Source organism: Colobus angolensis, unplaced genomic scaffold (genome assembly GCF_000951035.1).
Source record: "Colobus angolensis palliatus isolate OR3802 unplaced genomic scaffold, Cang.pa_1.0 Scaffold79, whole genome shotgun sequence".
Lineage (NCBI taxonomy): Eukaryota > Metazoa > Chordata > Mammalia > Primates > Cercopithecidae > Colobus > Colobus angolensis.
In genome coordinates this window covers 6,583,408-6,599,345 of record NW_012121709.1, presented here as the reverse complement: position 1 = coordinate 6,599,345, position 15,938 = coordinate 6,583,408, and the positions used below count along the sequence as shown (strand labels likewise).

The 15,938-nt window shown below is 36.6% G+C and overlaps 1 protein-coding gene across 3 annotated transcripts in view; it reads left to right on the top strand.

The window, feature by feature from the left end:
* TAOK3 (TAO kinase 3) overlaps positions 1-15,938 on the top strand; it is a 248,328-nt gene that overhangs the window by 134,841 nt on the left and 97,549 nt on the right. For 2 of the 3 annotated variants that reach the window (XM_011928713.1, XM_011928714.1), the window contains exons 5-9: positions 332-433; positions 4,413-4,458; positions 5,530-5,626; positions 8,002-8,115; positions 9,889-9,980. In XM_011928713.1, coding sequence (XP_011784103.1) covers positions 332-433; positions 4,413-4,458; positions 5,530-5,626; positions 8,002-8,115; positions 9,889-9,980 — 451 coding nt within the window. Of the gene's footprint in view, positions 1-331; positions 434-4,412; positions 4,459-5,529; positions 5,627-6,996; positions 7,892-8,001; positions 8,116-9,888; positions 9,981-15,938 lie in introns of those variants that run through there. The other variant, XM_011928715.1, reaches the window with a different exon arrangement.

Sequence of the window (15,938 nt, the reverse complement as noted above, 5' to 3'; positions counted from 1 at the left end):
CAAAATTAGCCAGGCGTGGTGGTGCATGCCTGTAGTCCCAGCTACTCAGGAGGCTGAGGCAGGAGAAGTACTTGAACCCAGGAGGTGGAGGTTGCAGTGAGCCGAGATCACGCCACTGCACTCCAGCCTGGGCAACAGAGCAAGACACTGTCTCAATTAAAAAAAAAAGAGAGAGAGAAAGAAATAGCATGTCTAAATAGCTTCTTCATTTATTAAACGTTTACTTTATGTCCATTTATAATAATATAAATAATATATATGTATGCTTGATAGGAAATACTATTTTCCTATCAAAAATTAAATTAAAATGTTTCCTTTCTGACTTCAATAGAAATGGCAAGATATTCTTAAGGAAGTTAAATTTTTACGACAATTGAAGCATCCTAATACTATTGAGTACAAAGGCTGTTACTTGAAAGAGCACACCGCTTGGGTAAGTCGAAGGACCTCTGTTATCTTTCTTTTACTGTTATATTTTTTTTTCTTTTTTTCTATTATCTATTTGATAATAGAACTATTAATTTCATTTCTGTTCCATTTAACTTTTGTTATCAGTATTTAACATTTGTTAATACCTTAGTGTGTCATATGGTATACATTCCATAAGATTAAATTATATCTAGCCTATGGAAATTCCATTCTATAAACACTCAAAAAGAGATGGTGAAAAGTTGACATCATTTTATAATTATATGTTTGTAAAAGCAAAAGGCCCAGCCTTATATTCTCATCCTAGAATTTTTATCTTTGTCATTTCTCATCCTCCACTCCAGTTCCCCCATATTTAGAATTGTCCTTGATGTTTTAATTGCTATGTGATTTTTACCAAACAGGGGCCACCATATGATTAAAATAAAAGACTTTTGTTCCACTCTGTCATCTTAGTGTGATATATATATGTGTGTGTGTATGTGTATATATATGCATGCGTGCGCACACACACACACACGTATATATTTTTTTCTTTTTCTTTCTTTTTTTTATTTTGAGACAAAGTTTCATTCTTGTTGCCCAGGCTGGAGTACAGTGGTGCGATCTCAGCTGACTACAACCTCTGCCTCCCGAGTTCAAGTGATTCTTGAACCTCAGCCTCCCAAGTAGCTGGCACTACAGGCACACGCCACCACACCCAGCTAATTTTTTGTATTTTTAGTAGAGACAGGGTTTCACCATGTTGGCCAGGCTTGTCTTGAAGCCTGGTGATCCACCTGCCTCAGCCTTCCAAAATGCTGGGATTACAGGCATGAGCCATTGTGCTCGGCCCTTAGTATATTTTTATATGATTGTATTTCTGGCTTTAGGTTGGCACATTAGGCACATTTAGGACATGAAAATGTTATGTTTTCTACTTTATTAAATTGTACATTCCTACTTAAACTCCAATTTAACTAACATTTATTGTTTACCGTGTACCAACTCCTTTCCTGTATGTGATCTCTAATTATGGAATGGAATTTTTGTTCCTAAATAGACTATCAAACAGTATACAAACATACACATTTCTGTTCAAGCAACTCTTATGTAGAGCTATTGCTTCCATTCTGAAAATAAGAAATTAATCAAAGAAGTATCTCATTATCTAGAAATCAGTTCTCTGGCAATCTCAGCTGTCTTGAAGGAGTTAAGAAAGGGATTTCAAGCAGGCAGAATAAATGTTACAAAATCCAAGTGCTAAAATCTCATGTATTTCAAGTCTTCAGAAAATCCTCCACACTGTTACTTGAAGCTTGTTTTCTCTCTTTTTTTTTTTTTTTTTAAGACAGAGTTTTTGCTTTTGTTGCCCGGGCTGGAGTGCAATGGCGAGATCTCGGCTGACCACAACCTCCACCTCCCGGGTTCCAGTGATTCTTTCTCAGCCACCCGAGTACCACACCTGGCTAATTTTGTGTTTTTAGTAGAGACAGGGTTTCTCCATGTTGGTCAGGCTGGTCTCGAACTCCCGACCTCAGGTGATCCACCCACATTGACCTCCCAAACTGCTGGGATTACAGGCCTGAGCCACTGCACCCAGCCACCCATTTATTCTTAGATTATGTAGACTGCTAATAAGCTTGGCTACCTGGTTTCTGTCTACAACTGATCTGATAGACCAATCAGAAACAGCTCTAAGGAACTGAGCTGTTAGATACATGCATACAAGCAGGCACAAGAATAATTTGACCATATGGAAAAAGTCAGGGGAGCTAGAAAGCAGACCTAATAATTTAAAGGCAGAGCAGCCAGAGCTGTTTAGTGTCAGGAGCAAACAACCAGCTCAGGTGCCTTTGTGTTATAGAATAATAGGGGAAAAAATATTTGTGACAAAAATGCTGAGTTTTTAAACATGTAATTTAAAAAATTTAATGCAGCTAGAAACATATTCATTTTATTCAGTTTTAAAGTTCTGTATTCACATTTCATATACTCGGTTTAAGGAGGTTACATATGCATATTCAGTTACTTTTAAAAATTAGAAAATTATGTGATAAAAGTTAGAAATGCTTCCATCAAAATTGATTAAAGAAAAAGGGCACATAAAGGCTAGTGTTCATTATAACATTTACTCATGTGGAATCTTCCATTTCATAATAAGAAATAAGTTTAATGTTTCTGAATCTGTTTAATGTCAAGCCGAAAACTATATATGGTTTCTAAATTTTAAACTTCTAAACCTTTCATTGTTCTAAATTATTCCAGAAATGCAAGGTACATACTACATAAATATATAACTAAAACTATAACATATAAGACATAATTTTATGTAATATGTAACTATTATAGTATTATAAGTATGTTATATCTAATTTAATTGCATTCCATATAATATAGAGATAGTACACTTATATTTATAATATTAATATGTTCATATTATGTATTGATATTGATATTTATAATATATAACTACAAAAGTATAATCGTTTCTAAATTTTAAACTTCTAGACTTCTCATATTCTAAATTATCTCAGTAATGCAAGGTACATAATATAAATATATTTTCACATTAATTTTTTTGATGAAAGGAACCAATATGTTGATACTGGTTTTGTCTAGTTTATTATAGGAAATTTATATTTCATAATAAGCATGCACTATTCTTTTAATTAATAAAGTAATAATTTGTAGGAGTGTGAATGCTTGCATGTGTGTGTGGAGATTGGTTGCTGAGCCATGATAGTTTTGACCTTGACTACAAATCAGTAGTCTTGGACACCTAAAAATCTAGGTTAAGAGTAAAGAAAGAGGCCAGACGCAGTGGCTCATGTCTGTAATCCCAACACTTTGGGAGGCCAAGGCGGGCAGATCACCTGAGATCAGGAGTTTGAGACCAACCTGACTAACATGGAGAAACCCTGTCTCTACTAAAAATACAAAATTAGCCAGGCGTGGTGGTGCATGCCTGTAGTCCCAGCTACTCAGGAGGCTGAGGCAGGAGAAGTACTTGAACCCAGGAGGTGGAGGTTGCGGTGAGCCGAGATTGTGCCATTGCACTCCAACCTGGGCAACAAGAGTGAACTCCGTCTCAAAAAAAAAAAAGAGTAAAGAAAGAGGTTTCTCATTTTTACTTTTAGAAAACCTCCACAGATTGCAAACCCAATAACTATCGATAACCTCCACCTCTTGAGTTCCAGCGATTCTCTGGCCTTAGCCTCCCAAGTAGCTGGGACTACAGGTGCAAGCCACCACACCAAGCTAATTTTTAGTATTTTTAGTTGAGATGGGATTTCACCATGTTGACTAGGCTGGTCTTGAACTCTCGACCTCAGGTGATCCGCCTGCCTCAGCCTCCCAAAGTGCTGGGATTACAGGCGTAAGCTGCTGCACCCAGCCTATCAATAGTATTATAATATTATTCTGGAAATATTTTAAGATCTAAATTTAAATAACACATATATCTCAGGGATTCAAGGTAATATAATGATACATAGCAGGCTACATCTTCAGATTCAGTTCAAAATTATATCTGTTTCTTGTTTAAAACTTTTTAGAGTGTGAGAAAAAGGAATTTACTACTTACTGGTTTATTTTATGTAACTGGTATAACCCCAATATAGATTTTACTGGCTCATGTATTTGTTTGCCACTTTCTGAGCTACAAATTTTTAGTACGACATAGTCACCTGAATCCTTTTTGAAATACAGTAGTGAAGGAATTAATAAATAAATTGGCAATCTTGGCTTCACCATTTATAGTAAATATTTCTATATCTAGTCCCCCAATAATCTTTAGGCCAATTTCAAGCAAGAAATAATAAAAAGTGGGATGATGAAAATTATAAAAATCAATTAGTGTCAGATGATGAAAATTCAGTCCAAGTTGAGGTAGATCAGAATATTTATTCACCTAGTATTCTTAGTTCCTTGGTTGGTTAGTTGGTTTCAGCGGTTTTTTAATTAACTTTCATTATTCTGAATATTATTTTAATCTCTTATAGTTGGTGATGGAATATTGCTTAGGCTCAGCCTCTGATTTATTAGAAGGTAAGAAAGAAGGAATTAAACTCTCCTTTCTGTTTTACTTTTATCAGAATATTATCTACCACCATACTAAAGTTCAGTTTGGGCAGACTAATTGAACGATGGCTTGGGCTTTAGGGTTGTGTGGATAAGCTATGCACATTTCATCTCTTCAATGCCACTGAAAGTGTCTGAGTGATGTTAGCAGTCTTCCTGCTGTTTTAGTTCATGGCCCATCCAGGGCAGGTACTACCAAAATGTTTGGCTAATGTGATACGGTATGTGTAGCCAAAAACATCATATTCATGGATATATGTGAAAGAGAGACAGTCTCACATTATATTGATATACCCTTTCAGAAATCTTTACTGACCCAGTTCCTCTCTGCAGATGCTGCTATAAGCAGAGGCTGTGTTAAAAATTTACTTAAAAAAAAAAATATCTTGAGCCAGGCACAGAGGCTAACACCTGTAATACCAGCTACTTAGGAGTCTGAGCCAGGAGGATCACTTGAGCCCAAAAGTTCAAGGCTGCAGTGAGCTTTGATTGGAACCCTGCACTCCAGCCTGGGTAACAGAGTGAGACCCCTGTCTCAAAAAAAAAAAGAAAAAAAATTAAATCACTGTTGATCTCTGAATAGAAATTGCTTATTAGCTGCTTTCACAAATAATGAAAACCTGTAGTTTGAAGGGGTAATTAAAGATGGCTTTGAGGCAGGGGAGAATAATGTAACCTAGAGCACTCCAGACATTTAAAATGTTGGAAGGGACTGGTTAATTTGGGCCTGGTTAATTGGAATCAGTGTGACTTGGCTTGCAACTGTTAAGTAAATTAACAATACATCATTTAAGGAATATCAGGCTTTGTTTTATTTTTGTTTTGAAGGGTCATTTGTGTTGATGCACTTGGGTTTCCTGTTGTCTGATCACTTATTCTCTTCTGTAGAAAATCTGTATCCTATATATTTAGGTGAATGTGTTCCCAAATTGTCATGTGAGAAAGTATGTAACTCAGTCTGGTATAGCTGTATAAAATAATAAAATGAGGAATGAAACTGATCATCTACTGACTTTTTTTTTTTTTTCCCTTCCTCAGTTCATAAAAAACCACTTCAGGAAGTGGAGATCGCTGCCATTACTCATGGAGCCTTGCATGGACTAGCCTACCTACATTCTCATGCATTGATTCATAGGTAAGATTAGAGACCAATTATGTTTCATTTCAGTTACAGGACTGTCTATTCCAGGAACCTTGAAAATTAGTGCATGCTCCAATTTAAGTTGCCTAAGCATTTATGGGAAGCAAATAGATTGCTGTTTCTAGATATAAAGGATAAAGTTGCCAGAATTTAGCTTCTATCTCTTATTCTTTCCTATGTATCCATAATTATATCATCTTTGTTCAATAGGTAACTGTTCTCCAGGCTAAGTGTTGCAGAGAAATTTAAAAAGGGGCCCAGCAATCTTTAGATACTGTGTCATGAAGAAAAGAAAATTAACCTTCCCTGCATATATTTATCTCTTAGCAGAGTTATTGTCCCTTCCTATTACAAATAACAAGCTAATCTTATATAAATATATGCTATTTTGTAACTTTAAAATATATCATATTTCTGTATAGTTCATATGGATACTTAGGAAGATATTATCCTTACTGTATTTTGGCAGATGAAGAGACCAGGGCTCAGAAAGACTTAACTTGCCCAGAGTTTCACAGAATTTAAGTAATATATTAAGGATTGAAACTCAAGTTTCTTAACTCCTATTCTAGGGCTTTTCTCTGCCTTGTATTTTCTCTACCACAACACCATTCTCCTCCCTGCAACCTCCCTCCCTCCATTAACTTCTAGAGAAAGATGTTACCAATCTTTCCTCCTCTCAGTAATGAACTTTTAGTACAGTTACATTAGTGAATGAGGGGAGGAGTAGTGAAATATTAGGTAGGTATAAAGAATCTGAGATGCCTCACAAATGAAAGAAAACAACTGGCATTTACTAGGAAGAAGTGAAACTATTGGGTTATGGTTCCTCTTTTGCTTCTGTTTTAATCACCCCAGTGTAGCCATGACCACTTTACTGGTACCACAAAAGCAGAACTTCCTAAAGATAGGCAGACCGAAATCCTGCTGGGAATTAAGGACAAAGAGTGAACCTAATCATGTTAATAAATACTGATTAAATAAAATTATCATAATGTCTATGGATCTGACAACTTTTTGTAAATATATGTCTTTGGTACCAAGGTGTTAATACTACTGCCAACTTGCTTGTGATTAGTTTGCCTGCTCTTATTTAAAGCTACAGTTCAGTTTTTTGTGCCATTACCTTAATCTGCACATTAACTTAATGTTTTAGTCTCTATTATACTTTATCTTCTTTAGTATGTAAAATAATTTGTTGAAGAGTCAAAATACTTATAAAGAATGTTTTTTAAAATTAAAAGTAAATACTATGTCTCAGATTTTTATTGTTTTGATTTAAAAGGCAATTCAATCTCCTAATTAAAGATAAGTAAATACCTGTTTCTGTTGTGAAGAAAAATAAATAATGCATTTTTTTTTAGTTCTGTCTGCCAATGCCTAATGTCACCATGAGGAAGGAAACTGAATTTTCAAGGGAAGTTTTTACAAAAGTTGTTTTGAAGCATTTGAACCTTATCATTTTCAGCTTGACATAAATTTTCCTCATCTTCTCTGTTTTATCTTTTCACTGACCATCAACTTCCAATTCATGGTTTCTAGTGCTCGCTACACCTCATGCCTCTTTTAAAAAGAATAAGGAATCCATCCACACCTTCTCATTCTCAATTACCATACTGAAAAATGAATTTTTTCAATTATATTTTTAAAACTTTTTACTATATAATACCTCTATTAGCTTTAGTAGTAATCACGTGCGATTCTTTGTAGTAATACAATAGACATGCAATTTCCTAACCCCTAATCCTTGTTTGTTTTGGTCTTTCAGGGTCTTCTTTTAACTATACAGAGTTATTTTTAAAATATCACCTTCTATATAACATGTACCTCAAATGCCTTAGAGTTGCAGTTACAATTAAAGGCAGAGAGAAAGGGTCACAGGCAAGAAAGAAAAGGTATGTGTGTAGTTGAGGTTTATTAGTAGGTGGTCAATACGGAATCACTGCAGGTTTGTTTAGGCTCCAAAAATGTCACATAATTTGGAAAAGCAGAAAAAGCAGTTACAATTGGCACCAATTTTCTCAGCACAGGGAATACTATTGATAACTGGATTTAGCCTTTAAGAATATGCCTTTGTAAGTATAGCAGCTGAATAGGTTTCCTTGTTCTCCACGTCTGCCTTTTTTCTCATTGTATTCCCTCCCTCTTAAGAAAGCTCTACCGTTAAGTAATTACTGTGACCTACCTGCAAGTACCCCCAGGAATCTGGGCCCCTTACGACATACAGTAATTACTAAATCTCCTGGCCATCTGAGCAAGGTGTTTTTTTGTTTTTTAATAAACTTTTTGTCTTATTAATTGCATGCTCTGACCTATTCCATAATCAAAATTGAAAAGTAATTTTCTAACCCTTTTATTTTTTCCTATAGGGATATTAAAGCAGGAAATATTCTTCTAACAGAGCCAGGTCAGGTAAAACTAGCTGATTTTGGATCTGCCTCAATGGCTTCTCCTGCCAACTCCTTCGTGGGCACACCTTACTGGTATGTAGAATTAGACTGTATGACATAGTTTTAAAATCTGCATACATAAACTCATGGTACTGGTTTGGCTTGATTTTGTGACAGTGTCTTACCAATGTGCCTCAAAATGAGATTTCATTTGAGAAGGATAGAAAACCCACTGGCATAAAAAGAAACACTCTGGCTCAGTATAAAATTTATAGTGACTTTAAATTGTGTCATTAAGGTTGGTGTCACTGTGTGTAAACTGAGCAGGATTATCAATTCGCTGACCAAGTTCAGGTTTTCAATTTCATTTGCAGTTTCTTTTGAACTTTTCTCTTGAGGCAAAAGCCTCCAGGTAAGGACAGGGCAGCTTCTTTCACCTTCCCTCACTAGCCAACAAGCAGAGATGGTACCTTTCAGTGAAAGAAATCCAAGTTCTTGTCTTTGTTGAGTTCTCTGATAGGTTACCTAGCTTGTCAGTCTGGCTCAAGAGTTTTTTACCCTATTCTTTTCCAGATTCTTTTCCTTCCTTTCCTAGACACGTTGGAATTTCATTATGCCTTACAGAATGACTTAGACCTCTGCAAAATTACTTCCTACTAAAAATAATCAGTCTTTGAATTTTTTTTCTATCACCAAATAACATTTACCAAGCAACTGCTTACACATCATAATAGAGTACAGTTCTGTTCAAAGCATATTAAATGGATAGGGCCCCTGCCCTCCTAATGAAGATGCATTATGGACAAACAAGTAAAGTAACATCCATTACCACAACTTGGGGTTTTTATAGGTTTTAGTATCTTTGGAACAGCTGATTATATTGCTTTATATGACTCCATAAAGTATTTTTCATGTTGTTTAATTATTTTAAAAGAATATGGCCAGGCATGGTGGCGCATGCCTATAATCCCAGCTACTCGGGAGGCTGAGGCATGAGAATCACTTGAACCTAGGAGGCAGAGGCTGCAGTAAGCCAAGATGGTGCCACTGCACCCCAGCCTGGGCTACAAAGTGAGACTCTCAACAACAACAACAACAAAAGAGACTAGGCGCAGTGGCTCACGCCTGTAATCCCAGCACTTTGGGAGGGTGAGGCGGGTGGATCACGAGGTCAGGAGATTGAGACCATCCTGGCTAACATGGTGAAACCCTGTCTCTACTAAAAATACAAAAAATTAGCCAGGCATGGTGGCAGGCACCTGTAGTCCCAGCTACTCATAGTCCCAGCTACTTCGGAGGCTGAGGCAGGAGAATGGCCTGAACCCAGGAGTAGGAGCTTGCAGTGAGCTGAGATCGCACCCTGCACTCCAGCCTGGGCGACAGAGCCAGACTCCGTCTCCAAAAAAAAAAAAAAAAAATTTCCTGCTTTATTTAATTACTTTAAACAATATGAAAAATACTTTATGGAACTATATAAAGCAATATAATCAGATTTTGCAAAGTAATTATTTAAGTATTTTATGTATATTCATCCTTTACAAATATCCGTAAAGTTGCTATGAGAATTATCTCCATTTTACAGAAGAGGAAACTGATGTACAGATAGGTTAAGTAACTTGCCTGAGATCAAACTGATAGTAAGGGGTGGAGCCAGTCTTTATTGAAAATAATGTATTGTGTCATGTAAATCACCAAGTAGATTATACTTTGAATAATGGTTTTCAAAATTATTTGTGTAAGGAAATAATCTCTCTAGCAGATACAATTTCAGAATACCCTTAAGAACAGCTGTTTCATTGAATCACTTTACTGGAGAAATTTTTATTTTTAATCTACAACTTGAGTTTTGTACCTTATGTTTGGCAGGATGGCTCCAGAGGTGATCTTAGCTATGGATGAAGGACAGTATGATGGGAAAGTTGATATTTGGTCACTTGGCATCACTTGTATTGAATTGGGTGAGTAAAGAGTTATTTGTTTTCATTGTATTTTTAAAATTCTATTTTACAGATTAATTTTCATTGTATTTTTAAGAATCATTGTAATTAGGAGTTATTCATCTGGCTATTACTTAATGAGTTACTGGTATATGTGTGCTAGGCAATGAATTTATTATATTTTTTATACTCTATAACACAGAAAATTGCTTTCTCTCTGCTACATTTTCATGTTATTAATTTTTTTTTCTTTTTTTTTTTTTGAGACAGAGTCTTGCTCTGTTACCCAGACTGGAGTGCAGTGGCGCAATCTTGGCTCATTGCAACCTCTACCTCCCAAGTTCAAGCAATTCTCCTGCTTTAGCCTCCTGAGTGCAGGATTATAGGGATTATAGGCGCCTGCCACCAAGCCTGGCTAATTTTTGTATTTTTTTAGTAGAGACAAGGTTTTGCTGTGTTGGCCAGGCTGGTCTCAAACTCCTGAGCTCAAATGATCTGCCTACCTCGACCTCCCAAAGCACTGGGATTACAGATCTGAGACACCACGCCCAGTCTCATGTTATTAATTTAATTGAAGGAGTTGAAGCAGATATGGCAGTTAACAAATGAAATACAAAATAGTACACAGTAATATATGAAAAATACCCATTCTCCATACTATGAGTGATAATATATGTCCTACCTTTATGGGAGTTTCCATTACCTTAATTTGTACTCCAACTTGTATTAGAGAAATCTGAAAAAGTAATAGAAAGCTTATCAGGGATCTGACTCTAAAACTATATTCGACCCAGGTAGAGCACAATTGTGAAGAGAACCTTGTGTTAGAAGATAAACCTCAGCCATGAAGTTATTCCCCAAATATTGTTGCAGTTATCTAAAATTGCCTAAAGTGCCACAGAATCTCTCCTTTGGTTGTATATTTTGAACTTTAATATATCTTAAACTTACTTCTATCCAGTGGTATACTGGTAAATTTAACAAGTGAATCTCTTGTGGAGAGGGGGAAAGGCCTTGATTTGTAGCTTTGCCAATTTCCATGGTGTAGTTACTCTTACTATAGCCAATGCTATCCACTAAATGTGAAACTGGGGAAAGATGTGCACAATGGGCCTTCCAAAGACAGTATGAGCTAGCTACAGCATAATACTGCCTTTATCTACATATTTTTGTAAATTTTAAATCAAAAATGTTAAAACTTTTTTTAAAATCCGTTTTTTAAAAATTCTTTTTTTTCTTTTTTTTTTGAGACACAGTCTTGCTCTGTCACCCAGGCTGGATTGCAGTGGCACAATCTTGGCTCTGTCTCCTGGGTTCAAGCAATTCTTCTGCCTTAGCCTCCCAAGTAGCTGGGATCACAGACATGCACCACCACACCTGGCTAATTTTGTATTTTTAGTAGAGATGGGGTTTTGCCATGTTGGCCAGGCTGGTCTCGAACTCCTGACTTCAGATGATCCACCTGCCTCGGCCTTCCAAAGTGCTGGGATTACAGGCATGAGCCACTGTGCCTGGCCTAAAAAAATTATTCATCTAATTTTTGAAGATATTAATTTCATGTAATTCTATTCAGGTTTCCAAATTGATCCTATAAGAATTTCTGAGTTCTAGTTTGATTCACAGACTACAGTTTTCTCTCTTCCTAAAATGTTAGGCCAACTTGGGATACTTTATATTACATTGCCAATGTTTCATTGACCCCTTCCAACAAAAACGACATATGATAAAAATGCACAATTTGTCTGGATTTTTTTTTACATTAAGGAAGTATTAATTTACAAAAAAAAAACAGAATTCCTGGAGGAAAATTTGAATACTTATTTTTTTCAATTAGGTAGCAGAATCACAAGGTTTGTAAATCAAAAAACATAAAAAGACATACAGTGAAAGGTATTCTTCCACCCCTGCCCTATCTACACAGTTCCTACCCCACCCCTGCCAACATACACAGGGAACCACTTGATTAACTTGTGTGTCCTTCCAGATCTTTTTAGTCAATATACAAACAAACATGAACATACACTTCCTATATTCCTTTTCACACCCAAGGTAATGTATATATGTGGTTCTGTACTTTGGTTTTTCACTTAATAATATCTTGGAGATCTGTTTTATATGACTAACTTAGACATGTTTTTCATCATTTTAATAGCATCATATTATTCCATTACATGCATATACCATAGTTTATTTAACTCATCTTGTGTTGATGGATATTGAGGTGATTAATTTCTTTTTTAGGTTATAATATGGTGCTACTCTTTATTTCACTCCAAAGGAAATTGATCAAAGTTATTCATATTGATTTTGGGGGCCACTCAGCAGAAATATTTGCATGTTTTAAAAAGGGCTTATAATGAACTGCCAGCAATACTATGTAAAACTTCACAAGGTAGGCCGGGCGCAGTGGTTCATGCCTGTAATTCCAGCACTTTGGGAGGCTGAGGAGGGCAGATCACGAGGTCAGAAGATGGAGACCATCCTGGCTAACATGGTGAAACCCTGTCTCTACTGAAAATACAAAACGAATTAGCCGGGCATGGTGGCGGGCGACTGTAGTCCCAGCTACTCGGCAGGCTGAGGCAGGAGAATGGCATGGCGTGAACCCGAGACGCGGAGCTTGCAGTGAGCCGAGATCGCGCCACTGCCCTCCAGCCTGGGTGACACAGCGAGACTCAGTCTCAAATAAATAAATAGATAGATAGATAGATAGATAGATAATAAAAAAGAACTTCACAAGGTAATCCCAGAAGTCATAGGACCAAAATTAGCTAAAACAACTTTGAAGAAATAGAATTTGGACAGAAGAATCACTGCCCCAAAACCCATACCATAATAATTAAATCCATATGATATTGGTGCGGGAAAAGACTAGTATCCAATAGAACAGACTGGGAAACTCTAGTATGAGTCAGATTTTGGTATAAGACAGAAAAGCCATTACAGATCAATGGGGAAAGGGTGGCTCATTTGATAAATAATACTGAGAAAGTTGTTAATTATATGATAAAACTAAAACTGGATTCCTAGCTATGTCATACACAAAAATAAATTTTAGATTGATTAAATGCCTGAAAGTAAAACTTTAAAACATTTAGAAGAAGCCCCCCAATGCCTCAGTTTCCTCATCTGTAAAATAGAAATAATGATAGTACCCACTTTGTGGGGTTGTTATGAAGATTAATTCATATCTATAATATGCTTAGAACATGGCCTGGCATATAGTGTTGTTATTATTATTATTATTATTATTATTATTATTATTATTTTTGAGACAGAGTCTCACTCTGTCTCCCAGGCTGGAGTGCAGTGGCGTGATCTTGGCTCACGGCAACCTTCGCCTTCCAGGTTCAAGTGATTCTCCTGCCTCAGCATCCCTAGGAGCTGGGACTACAGGTGCATGCCGCCACGCCCGGCTAATTTTTGGTATTTTTAGTAGAGATGGGGTTTCATCATGTTAGCCAGGATGGTCTTGATCTCCTGACCTCGAGATTCACCCACCTCAGCCTCCCAAAGTGCTGGAATTACAGGCGTGAGCCACCGCTCCCGGCCTAGTGTTATTATTATTACTCTAAAATACCTTTACAAGTATAATGAAGAACTTTTCTAATCAGTGTTTTTTAAAACATAATGACAAATATGATAACTTTTCCTACTTTAAAATATAAAACTATGTAAAGCACAAACATTAAAAGATAAGCCATGGACTAGGAGAAGGTAGTTGAAATACATTTAACCAACAAAGTATTGGTCCAAAATTTATAAAGAACTCCTACAATTTCTTTCTGAAAAAGAAAAAGCCGGCCAGATGCGCTGGCTCATGCCTGTAATTTCAGCACTTTGGGAGGCCAAGGTGGGCAGATCACCTGAGGTCAAGAGTTTGAGACCAGCGTGGCCAACATGGTGAAATCCTGTCTCTACTAAAAATACAAAATTAGCTGTGTGTAGTGGTGCATGCCTATAATCCCAGCTACTAGGGAGGCTGAGGCTGGAGAATCACTTGAACCTGGGAGGCGGAGGTTGCAGTGAGCCTAGATCGCGCCACTGCACTCCAGCCTGAGTGACAAGAGCGAAACTCTGTCTCAAAAAAAAAGGGAAAAAAAAGAAAAAGCCAAAAAACCAGTAGAGAAATGGGTAAGGAATGTCATTAAGTGAAGCTAAGGTAGGAGAATCACCTGAACCCAGGAAGTCAAGGCTGCAGTGAGCCATGATCACACCACTGCACTGTAGCCTGGGTGATGGGAGTAAGACCCTATCTCAAATAAAAATAAAAAAGAATATGATTAAGTAATTCATTGAAGAGGAAACCTAAATGGACAACAAACATCAGAAGACACTAAGCCTCATTAGTAATTAGAGAAATGCAATTTGAAACAATTTCACATTGATGAGATTGGCAAGAGTTTCAAGTCTTCAAATACTAAATTTGGAGAAACTGCTAAGGAAGCAAGAACTCTATATGCATACACACTGGAAAGTGCATACAAGGGTGCAAATGTTTTTATAGTAGCCAGAAAAGGTAGAACTAGCCTAAATTCTTATCCAAAAGAGAATGTATAAATAAATTATGGAATACTGTATCACAGTTAAGAATGAACTGGATCTACATGTATCTTCATGGATAAATCTCAAAACCATAACATTGAATATTTAGTGAACAAATAAAATTGCAAAAGTAAAGGTACTGTATGATGCCAGTTATGAAAATTTTATAAGTTCTTTTATATACTGTTAGAACTATATATATACTGGCCGGGCACAGTGGCTCACGCTTGTAATCCCAGCACTTCGGGAGGCCAAGGCAGATGGATCACCGGAGGTCAGGAGTTTGAGACCAGCCTGACCATCATGGCAAAACCCCATCTTTACTAAAAATACAAAAATTAACTGGGCATGGTGGTGCATGCCTGTAATCCCAGCTCCTTGGGAAGCTGAGATAGGAGAATTGCTTGAACCCAGAAGGCGGAGATTGCAGTGAGCCGAGACCATACCATTGCACTCCAGCTGGGCGACAAGAGCAAAACTCCATCTCAAAAAAAAAAAAAAAAAAGGTATATATACTAATAAAACATAAGAATACAGTTGTAAAGATATAATTCTAGAACAGTAAACTCTCTGGAGAAAGGAAGGCAAATAGAGCTATATCTACTTTCTTATTTTTTTAAGAAGAAAAAGGACCCGAAACAAATATGACAAGATTATAGTAAATCTAAGTGATAGGTGTCTGTTATAATATTCTGCAAAATTTTACATATTTTAAATATTGAATAATTGAACTTTTCAAGAATTAGAAATAAATATATATTCCTTTGGGGGAACAAAACTACTCTGTGCATAGCATAGAGTTAGCAGTATGGAGTAAGTTTTAGAATTAGACACCCTGGATGTGAATCTTGGCTTTACCAGCACTTAGCTGGCAGGACCACCATGTGTGGCTGTAACATAATGCCATCAGGCATTCACATAGTCTAGGATGCAAATGATCCCTCCTGGAGCTGTGTAGCGTGTTGATTCTGGCTGTGTGATTCAGATCATTTTGTTAACTTCCCTAATCCTCAGTTTCTCATCTAAGTAAAAATAACAATGAATAGATCATAGATATTTACAGGCTTCAATAAGATAACTTAGGTAAAGTATTTAACATAGTGCCTGGCATATAGCAAGTGCTCAGTAACAGCTACTTGTATTCATATATAGGATTATTTTGGTTTTTGTAATTTATATTTTAGGCCATATAAAATTATGCTACTTTTAGAGGTCACAGTACCTCTAAAGGGCCATAACTGAGGAGTTCCTACGATGTCTCAGTGTTATAGTAAAATATAAAATAAGTAATATTTTATAAAAATAAACCAAAATTGGCCAGGCGCGGTGGCTCAAGCCTGTAATCCCAGCACTTTGGGAGGCCGAGACGGGCGGATCACGAGGTCAGCAGATTGAGCCCAGCCAAAATGGTGAAACCCTGTCTCTACTAAAAAA